Below are 22,321 nucleotides of genomic sequence, written 5' to 3' on the forward strand. Positions count from 1 at the left end.
CTCGAGCTCCGCTTTGCTAGGGGGAGCTCGTGCCGTCATTTTGAAGCATGGGTTGGGCACGCTATCTCTGGGCACGCTACCTGAAAGCGTACGGTCTACCAAAACACCCTAAAGCCTGGTTCAGACAGTTGCGTTTGACTGCGTTGCGGCAGCGAGAAACCAGGACATCCCTGCTGCTTATATCGCGTGCTAAGATGATTCCTTGAATTGGAATCAACGCTTCATACGAAGCACAGATGTGCCGGTGACTCGCTTTCCGTTCTCGACGCAACGCAGTCAAACGCACTCAAACGCAAGTGTCTGAACCGCCCTTAAGGCCCGCTTCACCGCTCATTCACACTGAAAGCGGATCCGCGTTCGCAAAGCGGTTGCGAACGCGGTTGTATAAAGATGCAGTACAATTGCACGCGCACTCAATGACATCAAGTGCGCGTGCTATTTCGCCCAGTGCGCGTGCAATTTCGCCCAGCAACTTTACGTCGCAACACCAGCAGCACGGACCTCCCGCATTCGCACGCAGCAGCCGAATTGCTACGACTTGCCATCATCATCAGGAAATTTTATTTTCCTTGCACTATTTAGACGCACAGTTACATGCTAAAAACATGTTTTTATATCTTTAAATTGCGTTAAAAATACAAACTCATCTTTCTGAAACAGTTCATTTCCAAAAGCGATTAATTTTAAACCAGAACCAAGTCTTCAGTTATCATAAAAAAAAAAACAAATTGGGTTATGGGGATATTTATTCACCGCATTCGGTGGAAGTTAGTACCACGAGGGCGCCACAGTATTTGGTGCCCCAGTAGACTTCCGGTAGTGTATTTATTTCTTCAGTAACACACAGCGATCAGAAAATAAGATTTTCCTTCGGAGAGGTACCTGTAATAGGTTTGTAAGAACCTGCGCTTTGTAGCAACGTTACTAAATACCTTCAGTTATCAAACTCCCCCGGCGGCGGCCGTCGATGCGTGGCCCATTTTCGTTTCCGCTAGCCAGATGGCGCGGCGGCCACCGTTAGCCCGGTGCCCTGCGCTTCGTAGCGCAACGCGCTGGGTGTTTGTGCAGCAAATGAAATTAGTTACGAAAACGTTAGGGCGCAAACGAGCTGGTGAAGGTTTAACATAATTTTAGACAAACCCCCCGAGGCTGGGGAAAAGACGAAGGCCAAAACAACACAGTCTCAACTCTGTGTGACACTCGGTGTGTTGTGTTGTCCTTCATCTTTTCCCCAATCTCTGGGGTTTGTCTAAAATTAGGGCAATCTTTGCCTTGGAATTGTGTCATGCAATGCGCCTCCGATTTTTGCAGTCATTAGGGACCTCTTCAGACGTTGGGCAGAGGCTCTAAATGAGCGGAATGAACAGGAAAAAGCAGCAGCGGCGAAGCTGCCCGGAAAGTATCACCGCCACTCTTTGCGTACTCGTTACTGAAAACGAAAAATAAGCAAAGCAAAGAAACTTTATTCTCTCGGTGGCGCGAAAAGCACTTAGTGCGAGACACAAAGACGCACACACAATGCAATTGTTGAACGCGGTTTCATGATAGACGAGCTTTTTTTGCTGGCGATGGCGACTCTCTCGAGAATTGCAGGCGACAGTTGATATCCCTCGCGTAAAAATGCATCCGCGTGACAAAAAAAAAGAAAATACAACATTTGGCACATGAACGTGGGCTTGTGCTGACCACAACCCAGCCCGGTTACATTGCACTTATCCAGCTTGTCCAGAACCTTCCAAAACAAGTCCCCACAGAGACCTTCCTCGTCACGAGAGAGTCAAACTGCTGGGGTGCCTCAGGCTGCCTTCCTTGAAGCTCCGATCGATATATGGTCAAGTATGCGTCAGAACCGACGACAGGAGCTGCTGAACTAATGTCATGCAGGCACAACTGGCACTCTGTGCGCTTGCTCATTTTGTGTACAACATACCCAGATAGGTAATACGCAACACTGTCGTCTGGTGAACCTCTAAAGTAGCTGTGCTCATCATTCATTTGGTCAGGAGTAACACATGGAAATGTCATTTTCAGTAACCTAGCCTGAATCTCATTGCTCAAGCTAGCTCTGTTTGATCGACGAGCCTCTCCAGCGGTCTTCAATGTGTCCTCCACACGAACAAGTACAACATTCGGCTCGCCTTGAACTGCTGCAATCGACCGCTCACCTTGTTCTTTTCGGCGCCTGCTTTTTGCCGGGGACAGTCTGCGAGTAGGGGCTTTGCGCTAACGTGTCGGTTTAAAAAGATACTTAGGACGATTCGGGAACAGGCTAGGCATGGCGTCGTGCTTCAGTGCCTATTTGTCGCACGGTATAGCTACCACATCACCACAAACGTTGTGCTCGAAGACCTTCAAGATGTCATTATCGTGGAAGTGAAGGTCGCAAACGGAAGACGAGCTCGAAAGCTTTTTGTCCAGCCTTGGTGCTGCGCGCTTCCAGAGTTCAAGGCGGTCAGCGTCGCTGGCTGGGTGGCCTGAAAAAATGTCTCTTCTCTTCCGCAAATCGCATAGAATCGTCCCCGCTTTTACACCACTGCACGAGAGTGTGGCATGCTTCATGCAGCTGCAGCACGATGCACAAAGACAACACACGCGGCTACGAGCACAAACGTAACCAAACGGAAACACCGCCGCCGCACACTACCCGCAACGTGTTTCACGTGTTGCTATGCCGGGCAAACTCCGTCGCGCGCGCCCCCAAGCGGAGCGCAACAGATAGGCGTCAGGCGAAGCTCCGCAGTTTGAGAACTGAAGAGTATCTAGTAACGTTGCTTTGTAGAACGTAGTACAAATAACAAAAGGATGTGTGGCAAGAGGAAAAGAAGAGGAAACCGGAAGCGCGCAGGGGTCCGCCGATATTGGGCGGCAGCGAGCTTGTTTGCAAACAAACATTGGTGAATACAGCCTGTAGTTGGTCAGCAATTTAAAGTTGCGACAAGTCACTTGCTGTAGATGAGCAATTTAGCCAGTACTGTACACCGCTAGCGTGGGGTCTTTAACGTGCACCACGCAGTAGTGATACACGACCGCACGCTGGTACGATGCTCATCGAAATCGAAATGGGCAGGGGTGGGGCTCGAACCCAGGATCCCTGGATTCTGCAGCGTGAGCTTTCGCACCACGCGCGTCGAGCTGGGTGTGCGCTTTAGCCCACTCGTTACAGGGGCCGAACCCGATTTCAGCAATTCGTGTCGATCTAGGGAAAGCTATGAAACAACCCGCCAGCAACCCCGAAAGTGCTTGAAAAGTTGCCCCGTCTGAAGCGGGCTGAATGGGTAGTATCCGTACAGTTGTCAGCCTAAATAAATATTAAGAATAAGTTTTGCATGCTCCGAAGTGGTAAGTTAGCGCGAAGATGTGACTTTGTAATGCCCTACTTGGTCGCACTGTTCAGTGCTTGGTGCTCTGATCAGTGCTGATCAGTACACTTATCACCAGTAGACAATGCTTGGTCGCTGCAGCATGAGTGAGGCCACCGAAAGCTTTGTATTTGCCATCTTGTGCCCACAGGAAGTCAGCCTTTTGAGCATTAGGCTAGATGGCATCCGTGCTGGAAAACACATTCTTGTTTGCCATCATTCGACAAAAAATTTTCTTAAACTCTGTGGTTACTATGTTATCTTCAAGAGCATGTGGACAGTTTTACGAAAGTGCAGCATTGCAGGAAAAAGGCAGAACTCGTCAAATGCAAGTCTCATGACATGATCAGAGGACATGCCTTGGCACGCCGAAATGCTGCGTCCTTGCCTTCGCACGCTTGGACACTGATAAAAAGTAGACGTCGTGTGAATGTGTTAACCATTCGGGAAGGTTTTGAAGGTGTGTCGCTTTTTACATGTCTTTGCCGCATACATATCACTCGCAGATCTCTGGATAGTCCAGCAGTTCTGTTTGGTTGCACTATGAGTGGTTGCTATCATGCGCTATCGGCAGTGTTTAAAATGTACTCGTATGGATCCGAATTACTCATGTCACCTGAAAACAGAGCAGCACAGTTATGTATGGGTTACAAATCACATTGACGCTTTTGAGCTATGCTATCAGGGGTGTCGGAAGTGGGAGATGGGGAATCGAGAAAGATAAATTTCTATTCCCTTCCACAGATTTGGTTGCTAGAAATGTCCCGGAGGCAAAGAACGATCTCCTCCGCCGCTGTGTTCTGTCGGAACAAAATCAACTAATTGCTGGCCCACGAGTGCTGCAAGTTACAAATACAGTCTTCAGAGTAAAGTAAAACGCTGCTTCAGAGGCACATAAATCTTCATACACGACAGACCTTCATCATCATCTACACGATTTCAATGCTTGTTCAGTATACCCAAGTGTGCAAGGGTGGCGATGCAGCACTTCAGCATTCCAAGGCATGTTCTTTGATCCCGCCGCAAGACATGCATTCAATGAGTTGTGACTTTTTTATGCCGTGCTATGTTTTCATAAAGATTTCTATGTGTTCTCAAAAACACCTATAACCAAGTACACAAGGGAAAAAAAAAAAATTCAGCGAATGATTGCTATTAAGCCGAAAACGTGTCTTTTAGCACACTGCCGCCCAGCCTCTTAAAGGGATACTACAACGAAATTTCGGCGCTTATTTCTTGGTCTATTCGTGTTCAAGGGAGCAGTATCACATCAGACGCACCAATCTCTTGTTGAAAAAGACACAAAAGGAATTTGAAAACGAGTTAAACGATTAGCAAAGAGCACCCGGTGGCTGCTGCTAACGCCTCCCCGAGAATATATTTTGTGTGTCCCAAAATGCCGCTATTGTTCCTCTACAAGATTATAGAAGATTAACCCGTCGCTCAAAATTCGTATAAAAGCAGCCGCCTCCGTGGCTGGAACGTCTAGGACATCTTCTCGATGTCAGCCTTGACGCAGCTTTGCTCATTTCGAGACAAACTACGTCACGATTGCGGCGGAGGCCATGTGCTCTCCGCTGGCTGCTCTCCGAGCGCTTGCCAGAGTGGGCCGTTTATAACGAAAAACACAGCCATCAGGCTCAAAATACAGACGTTTTATTGTCATTTACGGATATTGTGGATCATATTCAGCCTATTTGTGAACACGACGGGTATATTTCAAATTTCGTTGAAGTATCCCTTTAAAACGCTTTAACTGGTCAACATCCCGTTGGTACATGATGGCCGTCTGGTGGCTGCATTCGCGGAGTGGAGAGCGTGATCTAACAATTGTCATAGAGATCAGTGAATTAATGCATTTTTTTTTAATATCAAATAGCAAACTTAATTTAATCGTAAGTTACAACAAAAATATGAAACTCTTCTCTTTTTTTGGGTCAGTATGCACACCTTTTTGTGTGAATTTAGGAAAAAAACAAAAACATTTGTGACATTTCATTTAACAGGCATAGGTAAAAAAAGAAATCTGATTTTTCTCTCATTTTTTTTCCCCAATAAAATGCTCTGATTGCCGTCCCTCAGGAACTCTATCTCATTCTTAGTCGCTTTGTTAAACCCAAGGTACATTGTGCAGTATTTAAAAATAAATAGTGCGGCTCACCACGAACTCGGTGTGCCACTTACACGGGCTTGCACTTGAGCCCGTGCATTGCGAGCTCTTGCCCGTGATCATAGGTCAGTTATGCTCAAACCTTTGACGGAGTCGGACGTCTTTCATTATTGGCGGGTCTGCTGGGCCGCAGAAACTGTCCATCTTCAGTTCCACGCGAGTGAGCCCTCATCAACTTATTCCGTGTCCTCTTAGGCCCATCCTCCCTTTCTCAGCAGCACGGCCCTAATCTTGAATTATTACCCACTGCTAATCAGCTGTGGCTTTGCCTTGCAGTAACGAAAATGTTATATTCATTACAGAAAGGAAAACCGCCCTTTTTGTGTGGTTGAGTTTGTCGGGGATGACAGCGTGGCCGCTGTTCCGACGGCCTGGCTCAGTGTTGACAGGACGATGTGTTCCTGGCCAAAAAACGTGCCACCGGCATCAGTGATAAAACTGGCCCAGTCTCAGGCCCCACTTGGGAATGAAGAGGAGTGGCCCCTCCACCCTGTGCGGGTGTTCTCCTATTGCAGTAAGTGGTGTTTGTATGATATCCTCGTGGCTTCAAGTTGTGAAATCTTTGCACATACCTAGGGGCATTAGTCATTGATATGATCATGTAGTATATCTAAAGGTAAACAATGTTTAGATTTGGACTGAGAGTGTAGTTTGCATATACAGGGATGCCTCGGTAATATGGACACCTCCGTTCCTTCCCAAGATTGTCCATAATGTAAGCTGGCCACATTAATAAGACAAAGGTTTATCTAGCATTTACCCAATTCGATCCCGAAAACTTTGTCTACATATATACACAAATTCAGCTCTGTTATGTCATGGTGCGGTGGTGGTGCGTCAGGCACACTTCCGGTCTGGGGCTGTGGGTGGAAGTCACCATGCGGGGCGTGCATGCCTGTGTTGTTTTAGAAGAAACCAGGCAAAAACTTGCCTTCTCGTCAAAATGCAGCAACTGAGGCTGTACCAAAACAGTTGCGAAAGGTTTGAAGATCAGTATTCATGAGTTTTCTGCCTGCTTGGTTCATCCAAAAACATGGACAGGGCTAGTGAAAAGGAAAACCAGATGGCATTGGACCACGATTGCTTGTACAGAAAGCACTTTGAGTTGAATTCGCGGATACTTAAGGCCATCGAATTCATTTGTTTTGTTCCAACATGAATGTGAAAAAAACGGCCAAGTTGTTTGGACCACCCGCGGACTATGTTTAGTGTGTCTTCAAGTTCGGACGGCTGCCTGATCGTTCAAACCGTTGTCTGCTCTTCCAAACGTTCCTGCTCGTTCAAACGACAGCGGCCCGTAGCGAAAACATTGACCTGGTAATTGCAATATGGAGTAAGCGCAGGCCTTCAAAAGACCTTTAATTTTGAAGGTTGGTCAAGGTAAGCAGACTCAGTGTAAACAGTATATACAAGATGTTGATAATTGTTACTAGTTGCCATCACCGACTTGTTATGTCTCATTCACTTGGACTGATTCTGCTTGCAATTTTTCGTATCAACGTCAACCATCTCCGCTACAGTTCATGCTTTTGCAGCTGGAGCGACATAATGACTGAAAATAGCAAGCAGAATCTCATCCTGCGAATCAGGCTTTAGCGTCCATTCTGCGGCGTCTACGCGGAATGAATCGCCACATGCAGTGAAACAAGCCTAGTTAATTTTGCTTAGGCTGCTAAAGTAGTCTGACTCTGCCAGGAGGACATAGAAGCAAAAATTGCAACATAGAAAAGAGCATGGGGACACACATCGACGCCAAAAGCGTAGCATTCCAATGGTTTGTTGACAGACGACGGCAAGCTTGTATTGATCATATCATGTCGTATTGCACCTGAGACTGCGGTGGAAGAAATCGGAAGAACTTTCAGTAGAAGGAACAGACACAGAGAACGTCTCAATCAGAGAGAACGTCTCAAACAGACACAGAGAACGTTCCTTCTACTGAAAGTTCTTCCGATTTCTTCCACCGCAGTCTCAGGTGCAATACGACATGATTAGCTACCACCAGCTCACGTGCTCTCTCACCGTCTTTTCACTAATTGATCATATGACTGCTTTGAGTAATTTTCACTAATTGATCATATGACTGCTGATTCCAGTCTACGTCCGGCAGTAAGACCAGGGACTACGTCCCTGGTCTTACTGCCGTACGTAGACTGGAATCCTCGTCCAGCACCAGAGCCTTCACAGCCCGACAAACCCGCAGACACGATCAAAGATGACGTCTCAGACAGGTCAGACAACCAGAGAGCCATTCGGGAGTGACCAAGAATCCCCCATTTATTGGTGCAACCATAAATATAGACAGATGAAACAAATCATATGACTTGTGATAACAGAAAGGAAAGAGTAGCTCGGAGCATTATCACAATGACATGAAAGATGCAGCACTTGATCTGTTTCAGTGCTCGATCTCACTGTGATGACTGCGAAATGCTAGTGCAGGTGCTTTGATTATTTTAGATGGTGTTGAGCTAGCCCATCGAACCTGACAGCAGCATCAGAAACTTGACTGGTAATGAAATGCGAGCTCTCTGGGAGTATGATTGCAATTGAAATTTCATAGTCAAAAATATGTATCATGTGGCGATAGAGCAGAGCTTTTACGTGCACGTTTTCCCTCACAGTTGCCATAGCACTGTCAGCAGCCAGTGTAGGAAACGAGCGTGAGCCTGGAGTATCTCTGTTCTTCAAAAAGCCGTAGTCTTGCACTGCACACGCACGAAAGGGAGCGTAGCACTTGCTAGGTTGCCATGTCTGTATTGAGTGACACACGTTTACATGTTCCGGCTTATAGGTCTTATGAAAACCCGTTAACACACAGATGCATTTGACTAGGACCGACTGAGACAAGACTGATTTTTTAAGCTTCTTGCGAAGGCCTATGACCAGCAGTCCAGCAATGGCAGCCGGTCGTAGGCAGTCGCAAGAGGCTAAAAGCTGATCGTGTCTCATTCATTCGTAGTCAAATGCAAGTGCGTGAATGGGGCTTTACATACAATGGACAGATTTGAAGCTCGCAAGCAGCAGCTAAAGTTGCTTCGGCTGCTCCTAGTGCACGCCATTTCAAAGTTGCACTCGCCCTACAAATGAAAGTGTCACCTTATGCGGCGAAAACCTGAGTGAGAGGAGAAGACGAGGTTGGATGGGGATGTCAAAACGCTGAACTCTGGTTGGAATGATTGATGCGTAGGTCTAAAGCTAGCTATCTTTGTCTCAACTGCACTCGTCGAACACATCAGAATGGGAATGCCAGCGTCCGGCATTGGGCTTTCAAATTCAAACACGTTTGATGAGTGCAGTGGAGATAAAAACAGCTAGCTTTATTTCTACCACTAATCATTCCAACCAGAGTTCAGTGTTCCGACGTCCCTGTGAGCTCTCGTCTTATTCTCTCTGTCATTTTCTCAACACATAAACCCCAATACACTACTAAGTGCTTCAGTCATGGGTGTTTATTCTCTCGGCATTGCTGCTTTTTGAGCCAAAGTTAATTTTGCTCTGTGTAGATGTTTGTGGAATCGCGACAACTGATTGTGCAGCTGCAGATGTTTTGCATTTCTTCTGACCATGACTGCATATGGGGCCTTTGCATTAAATTTCAGAATGATGCAAGCAACAGTGCGCTTCTCATGCTAGCAGCAGACACCACACTGTGCTGTACATAAAAAAAAAAGTATTTGAAGCCTTTACAAATGCTGATCTTGAAAGAGTGCTGCTATCAGGCATTGCCCCCAAATGCCGGTTTCCCGGCAGAACACTACAATAATATATCCTTTTGGTATTGTAAGCTGTGAAAGGAACCATATCTAGAAAATTGTAAATTGGTTTTAGTGATTTTTTGCTCTGTTATGGGTTGGCATTGCAGTATTGTAAACCAGGTTTTGCACGAGCTAAATAATTAGTGGGTCTGTATCAATTTGCTTTCTCTTAAAGAAACATACAAGAAGGCCAAAAGGAAGGCCACCGAGGGGCTGGAGAACTCGTGCTTCGAAAGCACAGATGTCGGGGAGCCCGATGATGGAGGTATGTTGATCATAGCAATTTAACATTTTCAGCAGAAGAAATGGTTCTTTGTTTAACCTAATTTTATTCTGATAATATGTCTGTTCTAGCCACTGGGAGAGACAACACGGCCGACGCTCCTGTGCGTCTCTCAGTGCCCATTCCACGTGAGTTAGCCTACAGTAAAGAAAAATATATTTCATCTTTTTTTTACCTTGCGAGAGACACTGACAATGTATTTACACTTGACATTGATTTTGCAGCTACTGGCCTGGGAGGTGCCTGTGCAAGGGGTAAGTGTCCTTGCTTTATTTCCACATGTTTTACACATGAGAATCTACACGTTATTCATGAAGGTTCAAACCTATCTAGAACTGTAAAAAGTGATTCCTCCATTTGACTTTAGAAAACAGTTAATTTGAATTGGGATTTTAAGATTTTGTTATTTGAAAGATGCTCGTGGATACAAAATTCCTCTTTTATGTGAATATAAGCAAACAATAATTTATGAAATTAAAGAGTTTGTTTTAAAATCACGCCTAAACCTTTCTGATGTTCCATTTTGGCAGTATGGCAGCAAGAAAAAAAGGGGGGGGGGGGGTTCATGCCTTTTGCATTGCATTGCATTCTAAACGAGTAGATAAAAGTTGTCTAAGATTTTAGAAAGAAAAGGGGCACTCTGGCCAAGCCATAATTGCCCATGTGGAAAGTAAATTGTGATACTTTTCTCCAGCCCCTCCCAAGCGCAGGGCCCCAGACCCTCCATCCAGTAAGGGGTGGTCCAAAGAAAGTCGGGCTCCTACATCTCGTAAGTTTCACAGTCGGCTCTTTCCAATGATTCACAGATAATCTAGACTGAAATAGGAAAGTTGTATATTTAACCCGCTTGTTTGTATTTCTAGAGATATCACATACAAGGTTATCAGCTATTTTTTAAATGTTCAACAAACTGTGGCTAGCATTAATCTGCTTCGCTCACTGATCTCTACGATAATTGCTGGATTGCGCTTCCCCGCTATTCGAATGCGGCCACCGGTTGGCCATCGTGCCACAGGTAATCAACCTTTTGGAGCGCAGCGAGGCTGGGCGGTAGCGTGCTGAAGACATGTTTCTGCTCGTTCGTTATCATTTGCCGGAGAATTTTTTGAAAACCTGGTGTAACCGTTGACAATTACCTTTAAGAACGCGTGGAAAGTTTTACGAAAGTACAGCACTGCAGGAAAAAGGCACAACTCGCCAAGTGCAAGTCTTGTCGGTGTCGCAACGTGATCAAAGCTTCCTTGGCACGCCGAAGTGCTGCATCTCTGTGCCTTCGCATCCTTGGATACCGGTCAAGCTAACAGCTTGGTGCTACTCAAAGATCAGACTTCACCGCCAGGCAAGGCGGTTTATAGAGCACAGCGCAGGCCTAATCATAAGATCCAGTAACATTCATACTGTAATTTTCATGGGTCAGTAAAGAGTCTAACCCGGAAAATTTTTTTATGTGCTTCATTATATAACAAGCATAAAGTGTTGCGTTCATTGGAACTGCTGAATGCCTCAAATAGCACACTTTATTTTGTTTATAAAAATAATTGCATATATACTTACTGCAAACTGCTCTATCGTAACCTCATGCGATTACTCATGAATTCCACCACCTCGGTAAGTGCCCACAAGAAAGCCTCCCTTCAACCACCGCTGCCGCCCCCCCTCGTCCGTCGCCACTGCATCAGACTTATCTGGACCACGAACGCCGCAATTTACAAATGCCGCCGAGACCGGTTATAACGAAGTCAACGGGAATCGAAAATCACTTCGCTGTATCCGCTATTTCGTTATAACTGACTTTGGTTAACGAAGTGTGAAAGGGAATGGGAAATCGAGACTGCTTTGATGTAGCCGCTATTTTGTTATAACCGGTCTCGACACTACAGTCACCACAGTAGAGTAAAACGCTGCTCCAGAGGCACATAGATTTTCACGCACGTTGCACATGCAAAACACATCAACACGGCGTCGATTCTTGATCGCTATCCACGTGTGTGAAGGCACAGAGATGCAGCAGTTTGGCATACCAAGGAAATTTCTATCATGCCGCTAGACCGGCTAGACTTGCTTTCAAGGAGTTGTGCTTTTCTCCTCTGGTGCTGGACTTTTGTACAAATTTGCTCATGTTCTCGAAGGCCAACGAAGGTCACCATTTACGCCAGGTTTTAAACAACCTCTACGACAAATGACAATAAGTAAGCAGAAAACGTGTCTTCAGCACGCTGCCGCCCACCCTAGCTGCGCTCTGAAAGGTAGATTTTGTGTGGCAAGGTGACTGTGCGGTGGCCGCATTTGTGCTACAGCAACCAAGCGGGGATGCGCGATCCAGCAAATTGTCAGAGATCAGTGGCTTCACTCTTGAGCTGCTATACCTCTTTCACTCTGCATGTAAGGTTCTTGTAACAATTGTAACTGTTGGAATTAATGATTTGATGAGCATAAATGAGACAGCTGAGATGTTTCCCCTTGTCCACCGTCTGATACAGCCAGTGTTATTAGTTTAAAGGGATGGTGAACCGAAATTTGGATTTCAGAAAAAACAATGCAGGAAATGTAGGCGGGACGCTACAATCCCTACACCACTACTCGTAAGGCGATATCTCGAATGGATGGCCGCATTTTTGGAAAAAGAGGTCCAGATTGAACTAGGCCGACGAGGCGCGTGACATCACTATACCGAGTTTCCTCCTCTCTCCGCTTCGCTCCCTCAAGGCTGTGAGGCAGAGAAGACGCGAGGCCGTTCCCTCTCCTTCTCGGAGAAACATGGCGACATCATCTCTCTCAAATGCGCCTCCTTTTCTTGAAAAATTTGGTCATCCGTTCAAGATATCGCTGTATGAGTGGTGTTTTGGTGTTTGTAGCATCCCATTGAACACTTTTACCGCGTGTTTTGTGTAATCAAAATTTCGGTTCAGCATCCCTTTAAAGGGGTACTGCAGCAAAATGCCTAGTCTATTTTATGGTTTAAATACCAAGCACATTTTGGCCACACCACAAAGATGCCAATTTTTAGTTTCAATTGACGCCAAAAAACTTTTTAAAACAAAAAAAAAATAAAAAAAAATTTATTACCAGATTACACCTGGTGGATGCTTCCGAACGTTAAGTAAAACTTCACATAAAAGCAGTGCCACTCCCTAGAGGTATTGTGCTAAGCTCTGAGCGTGCATAGACTGTTAAACTTGGCGGAACTGAACTTCCCTTCTCTCCCTTGGCGGAACCGAACTTCCCTTCTCTCCCGTGCCTATTCAACTTCTGCGGGAAGCGGGCCTCTTGAACCGCCAGATTGTAACATGTTGACACTACCAAGTGGCACAGTTCACAACCACACCAGCCTCCTTGTAGCCTTGCCCGCGAAGTTAAACCTTACGTCACGAGCGCGCTGTAGGTGCTGGTTTTCTCAAGAAGCATAGTGCTCTCCGACAGCTGCTCTCGATGGAATTGGCTGTTTGGAACGAAAAATATAACCATCTGTTAAAAATACTAACGTGTGATTGTCATTAGCTGACTTCAGTGATTACATTTAACTTTTTTAACGTGGGAAGTATATTTTAATTTTCATTTCAGCATCCCTTTAAAAAAAGCTGTCTATACCGGCATTTGTGATGACACGTTTCACATGCACATTTTTTTGGCAGACTGCAGAAAATTTGCTGTCGCCTCCAATCTGCTGCCTCCGGTCATTCATAAAATTTTTTGCTTGCCTCGAAAACCGTTTATAAAAGAAGTCACCAAGCTTAAGCTTTGGACACCTTATGCTCATTTTGGAAGTGGAGCTGACAAACATACTTTGCCTCCCAAAAAGGTGTGCATTTGAAGCGTATCTGTCAGATTTCTTGACATTGACTGCCCTTGAGATGTTGAGCAGAGATGGACACTGGCTGTGCCAAAATGGCTGATATGTAGTTGCTGAAAAGTGTGAATGACTTGTGTGACGAGTTGAAAGACCTTAATCTGAGACTAAAACATACTTTACCACAGCCCTGGCAGAGCGGCAAGCCCCCAGGAGGCGGAATTTGGAGGCAGCTGAGGCAGCTGAGGTGGTTGAGGCTACCATGTCCCGTAAGCATACCAGATGTTTCATTACGATCACTGCTTAATATTGACCTGACCAAGTTTAGAAGACTGGCACAATCACATCTGTACATTTCATTTTTCCAATGCCCTTAGTATGGCATTAAATGCCCATACTCTCGATATAGTTCGACCACCAAAACAAAACCTGCCTATCACTCGTAATGCTCTGTTTTACATTTCAAGAATGAGATGTTTGATTGCCTGTTAAGAACAACATGTTTGACATCTTTACATGAACTGGTCATTGCTGATATCTACATAATCTCACTTCAACATGAATTGCAAGTCCCCTTGCTTTAGAAATAGGCCTTGGCTGCATGAATCCTTGTGCAGCAGAAGCACCTTTGAAACCTTAACGTGAATGGCAAGCCTTCTTGCTTTAGAAAATGTGCCTTGGCTGTATGAATCCTCGTGCAGCAGGGGCACCTTTGAAACCTATCTGTTCATACTTCTAGCTTTGTATGAGACCAGTTCTGCCTTTTGAACATTGATGCTTGTCATGATGGCAGTTGCACTGTGGCACCGACAGGTGGCAGCGGCGGGGGTCTTGTTAAATAAACGTTTTGAGGCCCAAGTTAGGCACTCGGTGCTTACACCAAAACAGGAGTGTTGGACATGCCTCGACGTGGCCTTGCCATAAGTCTGCAGTTATGGCAATACTCCGTATACAAACGATCATACTCCAGAATCACAAATTGAAGACCTCTCATGCTCCTAAGCAAAAAATAAACAAAATCGTTATGAAAGTGCAAGTATTGCCAACCTGAGCAAAGTGTACTATCGGGGAAAAATGAAATGCGAACAGAGGAGCGCGTGGCTCGCGGTACAGGCTGCGCCGCCTGGAAGTGAACTTCGGGGCGAGGGTGCGTGGCCTACTTCGATGTGTTCACGCCCCTCGATTGGCGCTCGCCCAGCTTCGGCAGTGCGCCTCTCAGTGCGCTGAAAGCCGTCACCGCTATCTTTGCCTGCTCGGCGAGTGCGGCGAGCTTCTTTGCACCGCTCGCGCTGAGCCAGCAAAGATAGCGGCGATAGCTTTCAGCGCACTAAGAGGCGCACTGCTGAAGCTTGAGGAGCACAGAGGGAGGGGCGTGAACACGTCGGAGTAGGCCACGCACCCTCGCTCCTAGGCTCACTTCCAGGCGGCGCAGCCTGTACCGCGAGCCACGCGCTCCTCTGTTCGCATTTCATTTTTCCCCGATAGTGCATGAAAGCATCCTAGTTGCGACATGTCATTTCATCAACTCTGAGATAAAATAGTTTTCCATATGTCCAACGGTTGCGACCTCTTTATCAGTGGCATTGATATCAGTATCTTAAGGAACCCCAACGTCCGTCGGTATCAGTGCCTTGAGGGACCCCAAAGCAGACTTTGTACACATGATGCCAGCAATCGCTTACATCAGTAAAAAATGTCGGTGACGGTGCAAGTAAGCACACACATAGGGCAGCAGGTGGCACCATTTAGCCGGCAGTAGTGGTGGCGGAGAAAGACCTGCGACCTTAACCCCTCCGCCACTCTGGGCTAGGTGGGGCAACCTGGTGCCCATAGCTTGGGTTGATTTGCATGTTCAAGCTAGCTGTTTTATTTTTATTATCAGTGACAGCTGTTTTATTTTTATTATTCAAATATCTAAAAAAAAACTAGTGCCTGATTAAGAAAAGTGACTAATGTTTAGCTTGTTTTAAGAAGCTTACCTATTGTGTTGAAATCTTGTGGAGTGATGAGGCTGTTTCCTATGCTCTATTTCACCTTACACAAGACAGTAGTAGATGCTATAAACCATAATCACCAGTCCAGTGCCACAACGTATCATGAGGCTGCGCACCTTCAGTGACGCTGTGCCCCTTCCGAAAGTCTTGTGACGAGAGGTGAACTTAACATTTTGCCACCCTAGGCCTTCAACAGTGCTGCCCTCAAACCTCACCTCCCCCCCAAACCCTGCTTTCCATGGTCACTGGCCAAGGGGAGTGGTTGGGGGGGGGGGGGGGGGGAGTAGCTAAATTTGGGGATATCATTTTCAAATATAGCTATACTCGTTTTCACCTTAAGAAAAAAATGAACTTTTGCACATTACTCATACGCTGCAAGTAGTAGTTCTCATACGATTTCGTTGTCAGAGGAGGCAGCAATGCTTTTGGCATTTGAAATGTGTACGGCTCCATAAGATAATATATATTTGATGTAAAATGTGCCTGCATGTATCTTAATTCTCTACATAAAGGGGGAAATTAGTAATGATCCGCTAGGAGCCGGACTTTTTTTTACTGTGGTCCTTGAGGTGATAACGGGTACAGATTGGGAGCTGGAATTTCTAAAGTAGCTAAATTTGAAGCTACAATCACGTCTATGATTTGTAGGTTTCTGGTCTCTCGAAAGGTGGAACAAAATATAATTTATTGCTTGGACGTAAACAATATGTGCGATGAAAGATCCACTGGCAGGACGGCCTACATTTGCTGCCATCAATTGCATAAGGCTTGGAAATATTTTTTTGAGCTATAATTTTTTTTATCATTGTTTTTTTCTTTTTAGTCTTAGGTGAAGTGTTGTTTTCAGCACGTTTCCTTCGTAGATCTCTGAACACAAGAATTTTCTTTGCCTCTATTTTAGCCTTCCAGTCGGAGCTACTGAAGGTGGTGCTGGATGTGCGGCACGAGGTGCACCTTCTCCGCCAGGACACGGCGCAGGTCCTGGCAAACCAGGAACAGCTGGCAGTGCGCATCGCTCAGCTTGAGCGTGCGAACTGCCCGCCTGATGCCCCAGTGCCGCCAGCGGTTTTTATTTTACCGCTGGCGACAATGGAAGATTTTGAGGCAGCAGAGAGGCGCCTCATCAACCCCCCTGATCAGGCTGTCCTGGTGAATATCAAACTTTTTTTCACTATATGTTAGTGCCTTGTGGCTCAACCGGTTTGAGAAATGGAGCGACGGCATATGTTCAACTGCTTCGTATCTAAACTTTACCAAAATGTTAGCTTAACCATTATCTCTATTTAGTCACAGACAGCCACTTATTAAGGCAGCATTACGATTGAAGATATGGCCTTATTGTTTTCACACCTCTACATACTTTTGAGTCAAGAACAGGGGCATATAGAATGATTAAGGGCAATCAGTGCTCGCTGGAAAGTATAAAATGAAGGGAAGAAGGCAACAAGAACATCAAGAACAGCAGGGGCCAATTACCTGATCTATTAATTACTTTCAGTAAAAGTCTGGATCGATCTTCAGTATGATGATAATGCAATAATTGCAGAGGTGGAAGCTCGCTGGACAATAACAGTAGTAACTCTGGAGAAAAGGTATGGCGACAAAAGACAAACACAAATCTCCAAATGCAGCTAGGTGTGTTTCGAGATATGTGTTTGTCCTTTTTTTTCCCTTGCTCCCCTTCTTCAGGGTTTATTTTCATTAGATCTTCCGTACTCTCTTTTATATAATAGTGTAGTAAATACTGTCAACAGAGTTAATGCAATTTCACATTACCTTTTCACTTAGGTGAGATGGATGCCATACCATAGTCAGTTTTCATCTTACTCATATTAAATAAACTGTGATTCTTAAAGTGCAATATTTTTTTTCTTTTATTCGTGTAGAAGGAGCAGCTCTCCGGCCTGGGTGGCAACACTATCGCGGAGGCTGTGCGGCGCACCCTGGAGCGGCTCCTGCGGAAGCAGGTGCAGATGCACTTCAGCATCTGCGGCCGCAGGGGCAACAAGCGGCCGTTCAGGGGCACGCAGCTCTGTGCCGTGGCCGTTGGTAAGGTGTTTTCATTCCACACCTTCATTGCTAATTAAAAATGATGGGAACTTTTTTCTTTTAATTTGTCAGCTGCCAAGAATCTGAAGAATTACTGGATCAGTTTTAAGCAAAATTTGTGGCTTGTAAACGTGCGCGTAAAGTGGCAAGAGTATTTTCATATAATTCCTGAATAAGTGTTTATAAAGCAAGCACTTTCTTTATCATCATGGTTAGTCATTTCCCCTGATTTTCTAATCAAGTCGAGGCTTTTCCCTTCTGGCTAGTGATCTTAGGCGGTGAGCTGATGTTTCAAGTAATGCACCATGTTAGTGGTATTGCTATGGAATCTGGATTATGAAAAACTTAATCTTTCAGGGACTCTAAACAAATTGCACTGAGTTGAAAATTATTCTTAAGATTGAAAGAATAACACGCAAAGGACAAACACAGGACAATTACGAAAGAATGTGGTTGTCCTGTGCTTGTCCTGCACATTTTATTTTATTCTTTCAATTTTAAGTATTGTTTGTATATACGGTAGAGCCTCATTCATACATTCCCAGTTAAAAATTATTTCGGCTGTTACAGTCGGGAACTGCAGTCCTGTCGAACTCTCATGGGGTTACCTGTTTTAATTGTTTCTTATGTTTGCCTTTTCAACTGTTACACCTCTTTTTCATTTTTCCTCTTCATCTCTTTGTCCAGCACGCATGCTCTCTTCTGTCATTCACAGCGGCTTAGGTCCCCTGGTCGCACAAATTTAATTTCACATGGAGCTCAGAGTTCATAATCATGCACTGCCCATGGTGCGCGTGCATGAAGCTTCATTGCTTTGCAGTGGCTGGTGAGAGCAGCGTCTGGGTTCTCTCAAACGGGGAATACATTAGCTTATTCTTAGGTTAGTTAGCAGATTAATATTGGTGTTGAAATAACATTCAGCACTGCTGTCAATGCCTAAAGCTGGCTCTGAATTGTGTGTGAGCAGGAAAAAGTGGGGTCATATGCAGTGATGCCATTATAGGGTTGCGTGGCCCGCCATGACACCCCCCCCCCCCCCCGAGCGCTGCACCTAAGGTGGTGCCCCCCCCCCCCCCCACCTTTTCCACTTGCGAGTTGTGAATGCGAAAGCATGCAAGCCACTCGTCTCGTGCACTTCCCCCCTCCCCCACCCTTCCCTCTTGTGACACCACTGGTCATGTGCAAAGTCGGTGCTTTTCACTGAGTTGGTGCTGTGATGTATGTGTGAACAGGCCTTTGTAGACGAACACATGGCTTTGATGCCACGCCACCGCAGTGACGCTGTTGTCAAAATGGTGCGTGCACAAACGCCTCACCTCACAGGAAGCTCATTTCCGCGCATGCACAGTGCCTACATTTAATGTGGCCAAATGCAGGCTTGTTTAAAACAGTGCATTGGTCTATAGGTCGACCTTGTTTGGTTATGATTACAGATCAACTCCTACTGGTAAAGAACAGTTTCCAGCAAATGGTTAACCTGTTTAGAATAAATATGGTAATTCTTTCTCGGCAGCCCTAAACTCGACTTGGAATAAATTACTGCACGAGAGTTTCCCCCTGTTTCTATAGGCCCCTAATGCATTTTGTGACTTGCTTTGTGGCGTGCATAACATTCGCTTCTGCTGTTTTTTTGTTTTCTTTTTCTCCAGCTATAATCCGGAGCCGAGTGGGAGGCAGCGTGGTCGACGTGGAGCGTGCCATTGGCGACTACTTGTCTGGGGCCCCGGATCGCGAGGGAGGCAGGGCTGAGAGGATGGCCAAGAAGATTCAAGACGCGGCCATCCTCTCAGCCCAATTCGTCACTGTCCTGCCCAGCAGCCTGCCAGAGGGCGACTTTGACGTCAACGCTGACATCCTGGACATCTCACAGACGTGATGTCAAGGACAAAAACGAAAATTGAAAATATAGAAATAAAAGAAAAAACATTGTTCTGAGTTTTTTTCTCGTGCATTCCATCCACAAACTTGTAGCAAAATTGAAATGGCAGACTTTAAATTGTTTTGTTCTGTTGCGATTTAGCAACTCATGAGGACATTGCGAAAAATCGAATTGAACTAGGTAATTGCAAATGGGTTTTGTCCATATCATATTTCTTGATGCAAAGACTCATGTAATGCAAGCTTATCAAAGGGTACAAATTGGGCCTCCCAGGATGGTTGCAAGGTTTGCTCACAGCTAAGTGAAATGGGTCCTTGGCAATGGACCGTGTTTATACTAAGCTCGTTCAATTTACCTGCACCTCTTGCACTGGTGCAGAAAAGTGTAGGGCAGTGCTTCTGGTGTGTGTATTGAGATACCACTGAAAGCACCACCCTGCACTTTTATGCACCGGTGCAGGTAAATCGACCGAGCTTTACTGTACAGCTGAGATTGGCTGACGACTGAACTGCCACCCTGGCCCGAGCTACATTTTCACCGTATTGCCAAGCTTGGCTGACTGCTGAAATGCCATCGTGGCCCAGGTTGTATTTACTCCGTTTGGCCAAGCTTGGCCGACCGCTGAACTGCCACTCTGGCCCAGTCCGTATTTACACAGTTTTGCCAAGCTTGACTGACCACTGAACTGCCAGCATGGCCCAGGCTGCGTTCAGACCGTTTTGCCAAGCTTGGCTGACCACTGAACTGCCAGCCTGGGCCTGGCTGTAGAGACGCCATAGAGCCAAGCTTGGCTAGACAAGGAACCCCCACTGAACTGCCAGGGTGGCTAGCCAGGCTGGGGATAGCTTGCCCCTTGGAGCAAAATGGTGCTTGGGCCGGGGAAACTTTCCCCGGCTGCCCAAGCGGGCTCAAGCTTGAACCAGGGAATTGTGCTGCTTGGGTATCTGCAGTCAAGCTGATTCATTGGCATGTCCCAGTGTTAATGCCATATCTTAAATGCTGGTCATGCAATGATGGCAATGTGTTTAAATCCTGGTTATTCCAACATTGGGTTTTAAGAACCCCTGGCCTGTTTCTTATTAGCAGCCTACTGCAAGAAAAACATTCTGGGCACAAATGGCAAGATCCTCCTATGCTTTGTCTGTGCACTATTTTATCTGCCGAGCAAATGACTATTTCAAGATCAATTAATACTTTTTTTGGAACTTTTATTGAAAGGGGCTAGGGAGGAAGCTCAGCGGGGAGCCTATGCCTGGTCCTGGGGAAGGTCCTGGGGCGAGTCCTGGGGCTGGGGAGCTATTACGGCTTCCGAACGCCTCTTCCTCCAGCCTCCCCTGTCGCAAGACCCTGGCAGCCACTTCAGCACCATTTTTAAGCTGCCGATTCTTCAATTGTTAGCTTCGCACTGATGGCATCTACGAAAAGATCCAAAGGTCAAAGATCAACGCTTTCAAACCCACAGTGGTCTTAGTAAAGCACACTCGCAGCACTTCAACAAATGTTAAGGTATGAGTGTCCCCTAAAAAGTCCCTCGCTCACGACTTTTCAGTCCTTGCGGCGTAGCACCCGTGGTAGCCGATGATCAGGGGTCTACGACGTCAGGGCCGAGGTCCGGACGTAGTGACGAGGCAGTTGACCGATGGCCGAAGGCTTGAATCAGGCCCCGTACGCCGGTGGCAGCCTATGACCAGGTGTCCGCCAAGGTCTGGGCCGAAGGACGTAGCGACGAGGCAGTTGGGCGTTGGCCGAAGGCTTGAGTCAGGCTCGGAACGTCAGTGGCACGGAGTGGCAGCGGGTGTTCAACTGCGCCACGCATGCAGTCTTGTCTACCTCCGGAAGGTTGGCGCCCGGACTGCGTGAGAAGTGGGTTGTGGGTCGGGCCTCTTGATGTCTGGTCACGCCGACGGAGGTCCGGCCTGGTCGCGTCTGCACCGTCCTTTGTCAACCGACCGAATCCCCTCTCGCGCTCCTCGCATGCCCCCACCTCGTCTTCTTCTTTCTCGTCCTCTTCGGCTGGTCGCGGGATCGCTCATCACACCAGACTAAAGCCTGGTTCAGACAGTTGCGTTTGACTGCGTTTTACTGCGTTGCGGCAGCGAGAAACCAGGACATCCCTGCTGCTTATATCGCGTGCCAAGATGATTCCTTGAATTGGATTCCACGCTTCATACGAAGCACAGACGTGCCGGTGACTCGCTTTCGGTACTCGACGCAACGCAGTCAAACGCACTCAATTGGTGGCCAGCTTAAACCAATCGATTGCCAACTTTGGTAACCCGTTGACTCTATTACAGCTTATATTTCTGAGGGCGTTGTCACTACCGTAGTCAGTACTGCAGTTGCCGTATTTTGTACGCACTTTGAAGTCATTTTTGGGCAAGCAGGCATAATGCTCAGCTTCTTCTGTTATAGACCTTTCCAATGTTTACAAATCCACAGCTCAGCGTGCGATCTCCACAGCTCAGCGCGCGCGTGTGCGTCGCTTCGGAAAGCGAGCAAATCACGCGCGATATGCACGAACACTGAAAATGAAACCGGCCAGCAGCCCTTTTCTGGAAAGGTCTATATGTTGCGTGATAACCTTTCTTTGCAGATTGAAATGCGCATCAGCTTTATGTCACCTCCTACCTCAAACATAGGGTGTTCGAGATGTTAATTCAACGCAATTTTTTATTCGTGAAGACATGTAATTGCTTAATCAGTCGCTGGATATTTGTTTAAGGTTTTATTTTTTTGCTAAAATTATTAGTGCTTTTTTTTTTTAATTTTGTCCGGTTCAGTCTGAATTATAGGCCGCGTTTTGCGGCTCAGCAAAGCGGGTTGCCTTGAGATTTTTAAGATCACATACAGCTGACAATACACCCGTGTCCTAGGTTGGGGAGGCGGGTGGAAATTTCGGGGTTGAACCCTGCCTCTGCCTCCTCCCCCCCCCCCCCCCCCCCCCCCCCTCTTTGGAAAGGTTTCCCGGCTGCGTCGCTAAATGGGCATAAGAGAAGAGGCACTATGCTTCTTGCCGTATAAACATATACACAAATCGAAGGA

At 46.4% G+C, this 22,321-nt stretch overlaps 1 protein-coding gene and 1 pseudogene across 1 annotated transcript; one reads left to right on the plus strand and one right to left on the minus strand.

Annotated features, from left to right (window-relative positions):
• Positions 1-1,367: 1,367 nt before the first annotated feature.
• On the minus strand, positions 1,368-2,559 carry LOC120849157 (annotated as a pseudogene).
• Positions 2,560-2,573: 14 nt separating this feature from the next.
• On the plus strand, positions 2,574-19,276 carry LOC121835051. The gene is made up of 10 exons (XM_042288971.1): positions 2,574-2,755; positions 5,832-6,043; positions 9,463-9,552; positions 9,642-9,698; positions 9,795-9,824; positions 10,265-10,339; positions 13,546-13,626; positions 16,253-16,500; positions 17,238-17,400; positions 19,050-19,276. Exons 1-10 carry the CDS (start codon positions 2,574-2,576, stop codon positions 19,274-19,276), a joined length of 1,365 nt encoding a protein of 454 aa, XP_042144905.1.
• Positions 19,277-22,321: the final 3,045 nt, after the last annotated feature.

This window comes from Ixodes scapularis, unplaced genomic scaffold (genome assembly GCF_016920785.2).
Source record: "Ixodes scapularis isolate PalLabHiFi unplaced genomic scaffold, ASM1692078v2 PGA_scaffold11__112_contigs__length_91849675, whole genome shotgun sequence".
NCBI lineage: Eukaryota > Metazoa > Arthropoda > Arachnida > Ixodida > Ixodidae > Ixodes > Ixodes scapularis.